This window comes from Miscanthus floridulus, chromosome 3 (genome assembly GCF_019320115.1).
Source record: "Miscanthus floridulus cultivar M001 chromosome 3, ASM1932011v1, whole genome shotgun sequence".
NCBI lineage: Eukaryota > Viridiplantae > Streptophyta > Magnoliopsida > Poales > Poaceae > Miscanthus > Miscanthus floridulus.
This window is the reverse complement of record NC_089582.1, coordinates 118,117,343-118,120,397: the sequence shown is the minus strand read 5'-3', so window position 1 is coordinate 118,120,397 and position 3,055 is coordinate 118,117,343. Positions and strand designations below refer to the sequence as shown.

General features: G+C 54.1%; 1 protein-coding gene across 1 annotated transcript; it reads left to right on the top strand.

Moving 5' to 3' along the window:
* The first annotated feature begins 236 nt into the window (after positions 1 to 236).
* On the top strand, positions 237 to 2,093 carry LOC136546646 (protein MEI2-like 6). The gene is made up of 4 exons (XM_066538611.1): positions 237 to 1,020; positions 1,147 to 1,260; positions 1,341 to 1,482; positions 1,579 to 2,093. The coding sequence occupies exons 1-4, from the start codon at positions 266 to 268 to the stop codon at positions 1,747 to 1,749; spliced, it is 1,182 nt and encodes a 393-aa protein (XP_066394708.1). The 5' UTR covers positions 237 to 265; the 3' UTR covers positions 1,750 to 2,093.
* Positions 2,094 to 3,055: the final 962 nt, after the last annotated feature.

Here is a 3,055-nt window from a genome sequence, read left to right as displayed (position 1 = left end):
CGCGCCTATACGCCTACGCCATTAGTCTGGCGCCCTCTGCTGTCCCTAGCCTCCACTCTGGTCGCGATGGGCAGACCATCATACCGCAGACGGGTATAGGAAGAGAAATTGCTCCAGCCGTCCAGTGTCCACTACTGACAGCTCTCGCCTCCGGCCTTCTCCCCTCCTCGCCTCCTTATATATCTCTTGGACTCTTGCCCTCCCCATCCGATCCGAGGCTCCGACCACCCCCAAACCCCCAACACCGCCCACCGGAGTAGCAACAATGGCGCCTTCCATCAGCTCCCTCAGCCCCACAGCCCCGGCCTACATCCCGCAGAGGGGCGCGCCATGGATCCCGCCGCCGCCCGTGCCTGGTTTCACGGCGTACATCTGCATGGCCCCGCCGCCGCCGCCGGAGTTCTTACCGTGGCCGCCCCTAGCTCCACCTCCGCCTCCGCCTTGCTGGAGCGTCCCGCAGGCCCCTTGCGTCCCGGGGATGCAGGAACCTTTCCATGGATGCGTGGTGCCGGTGCCGCACGGAGCGATGGCCATGGCCATGACCCCCTCTGGGCCAGCTCCCGGTGCCTGGCCACGGCGCCATCCCAAGGCTAAGAGGATGCAGCGAGTGGCGGGTCCGGCTCCGGCGGCAAACGCGGCGTCCTGCGGCGTGAAGGCCGCCGGGGACGCGAAGGAAGCGGCGACCAACCAGCCGTCCCCGCGCTCTGTGCTCGCGGTCGCGGCTCCGAGCCCGCCCATCTCGCCGACGACGTCCCTCCCGACGTCGTTCCCGTACCAGCTGGTGCTCCCCGCGCCGCCGACGGCCAAAGCAGGCTTCGACTCTGCAGCGGCGCCTCCACCCGCCGAGGGCAGCGTGGCTGTCCGTCCACCGCAGAGACGCGGCCGGCTGCTGCGCGGGCCGCGTCGTGCGCGGCCGGCTTCGAGAGTGCTAGTGCGCCGCACCGTCAAGCCTCGGCGGCTATTCGACCCTAGTTCTGAGCGGACTAGCCTCATGATCAGAAACATTCCGAACGATTTCACGTGAGTCTGCCATATTCCCTTCTCTTGATCGTCGCCTTGTACTACTCTTGGTTTTGCTTTATCAATCCGGTTTTATTAGAAGCTGTAGGTGAAGATCGGTTTACTTGATTCGTTTTGACGACGCAGGAGGACGAGGCTGATGAACATCCTCGACGAACACTGCTTCATCGAGAACGAGAAGATCGCGCCGGGTGGGGTGAGGTCGGAATACGACTTCCTCTACCTGCCAATAGATTTTAGGTAACCTTTACCCTTGAGTACTAATGGATCTTCTCGTCTAGCAAAAGCTATCCGTGACCTCGTTGGTTGCATTTGAGCAGGAGCCTTGCCAACAAGGGCTACGCGTTCGTCAACATGACTTCGCCGGAGGCGGCCTGGCGGCTCTTCGAGCACCTCCACGGGCACTGGTGGGGGTTCAAGCACAGCGGCAAGACCTGCGCGGTGGACTACGCTTACCGAGAGGTATATTTGTCTCCGCTCACTACCTTCGTCTTCGCTTTCCATGGCGCATCGGAATGACGTGATGCCCTTGTTCTCCGGCCGTTTGGATTCCTTCAGGGGCTTGACGAGTTGGTCGAGCATTTTTCTGGGTCGCGTTTCGACTGCCACACCGAGGCGTACCTGCCGGTGCGGTTCGAGCCTCCGCGGGACGGCACCCGGCCGGCGGAGGGCGCGATGCATGTCGTCGGCAGGCTCGCCGCCCGCCTCCGCGCTGGAGATGGGAAGTAATCCGCCGCCTCGCTGCACTGCACCCTGGCCGCGCCGCTTCATATCTTGCATTCTATCCGTTTGAGGGTGGAGCGGATAGAACGGGAGATACGATTCGGCCTGGCCTCCTTGATTGCCTGCATTTAGTGATCTGCTTGTGGATTACTTTCGTTTCATATCCATGTGCTTTCGATCGATCTCGACTCGAACTAGCTAGGTTTAGTGTTGAAGCTCAAGTTGTCCTGTTGTATAGTCTGTTAGTACGTGTGTCTGTGTTGTCTGATGCTGAGGTTATGATCTGATGTTAAGGCTATAGTATGGGTGGTCGTCTGTGTCAGCGCCTCAGCGGGCTAAAAACCTGCTTGTTTCCCCGGCGCATGGGACTAATCCTAGCTCTATTAATTCCTTCGCCTGATGATAACAGCCTCATCATCTTCATTTAATGCTTCGCCCCATTTGTTTCTTGTGGTATGAAATGGTTATTTGAATCTTAGGAGACATGCATGGAATATCACGTTGGGTTTACACTAGCGAGCAATGCATATTTTAATCATTGAATGCAGACATGGACTCATGAACGGAACTTGTTAATTAGAGCTTGTTAATTAGTACTTGTGATCTTCAAAAGATCATCCATTTTAATCTGTATTAGTACATTTTTCAGGCCTAATAGTTGGATTTGGCTCTTATAAGTATTTTGATTATAATATGGTAGTCCTTGTGAATTCATGTTAGTACTGAAACTTTGGCCTCGTTCGCTGGTCTGAAACTTGGCTGAAACTAGCTGAAAAACACTGTTCTAGCTGAATTGTTGTGAGAGAAAAATACTGTTTCCGGCTAATAAAAGAAGCCGAACAAGCAGAATATGAGGTAAGTGTGTTATTACTACTTTTGTTCTTGCACTCGGAGAAATAGACCGTATAGATTGTCGTAGAATAATTTATTATTATAGATTGTCATACAACAGTTTATTAAACACTGTTCTCTGCATCAGAATGGCAACGTTCCTTGCTAAAACCGACTTTTGGTTTCGGCAGAGATTGGCAATTCATCATGACATTATATGATGCGGTTTGGTTGGTGTGCCCAATCTTCTCGAAGCCACACTTGTGGCAAAGTTCGGCACAAAAATGAGGGATGTGTGAGACACGGTGTTAAGAAAGTTGGGCACGCTATAATTGTGCAGTGAACCAAGCTGCTGTTAAAAATACGGTGGCATGATTAACCTTTGGCGTGACGGAGTTTTGGTCACAATGAAGAAATAGGCATCGTACTGTTTTTCCTCATGATTTCCGATTACCCTCGTTGTCAGATTGGATCTTTCTTA

Coding starts and splice junctions, on each gene's coding strand:
- LOC136546646 (XM_066538611.1), top strand. CDS start 266: ATGGCGCCTTCCATCAGCTCCCTCAGCCCCACAGCCCCGGCCTACATC. Junction 1,261..1,340: donor TACCTGCCAATAGATTTTAG/GTAACCTTTACC, acceptor GCATTTGAGCAG/GAGCCTTGCCAACAAGGGCT. Junction 1,483..1,578: donor TGGACTACGCTTACCGAGAG/GTATATTTGTCT, acceptor GGATTCCTTCAG/GGGCTTGACGAGTTGGTCGA.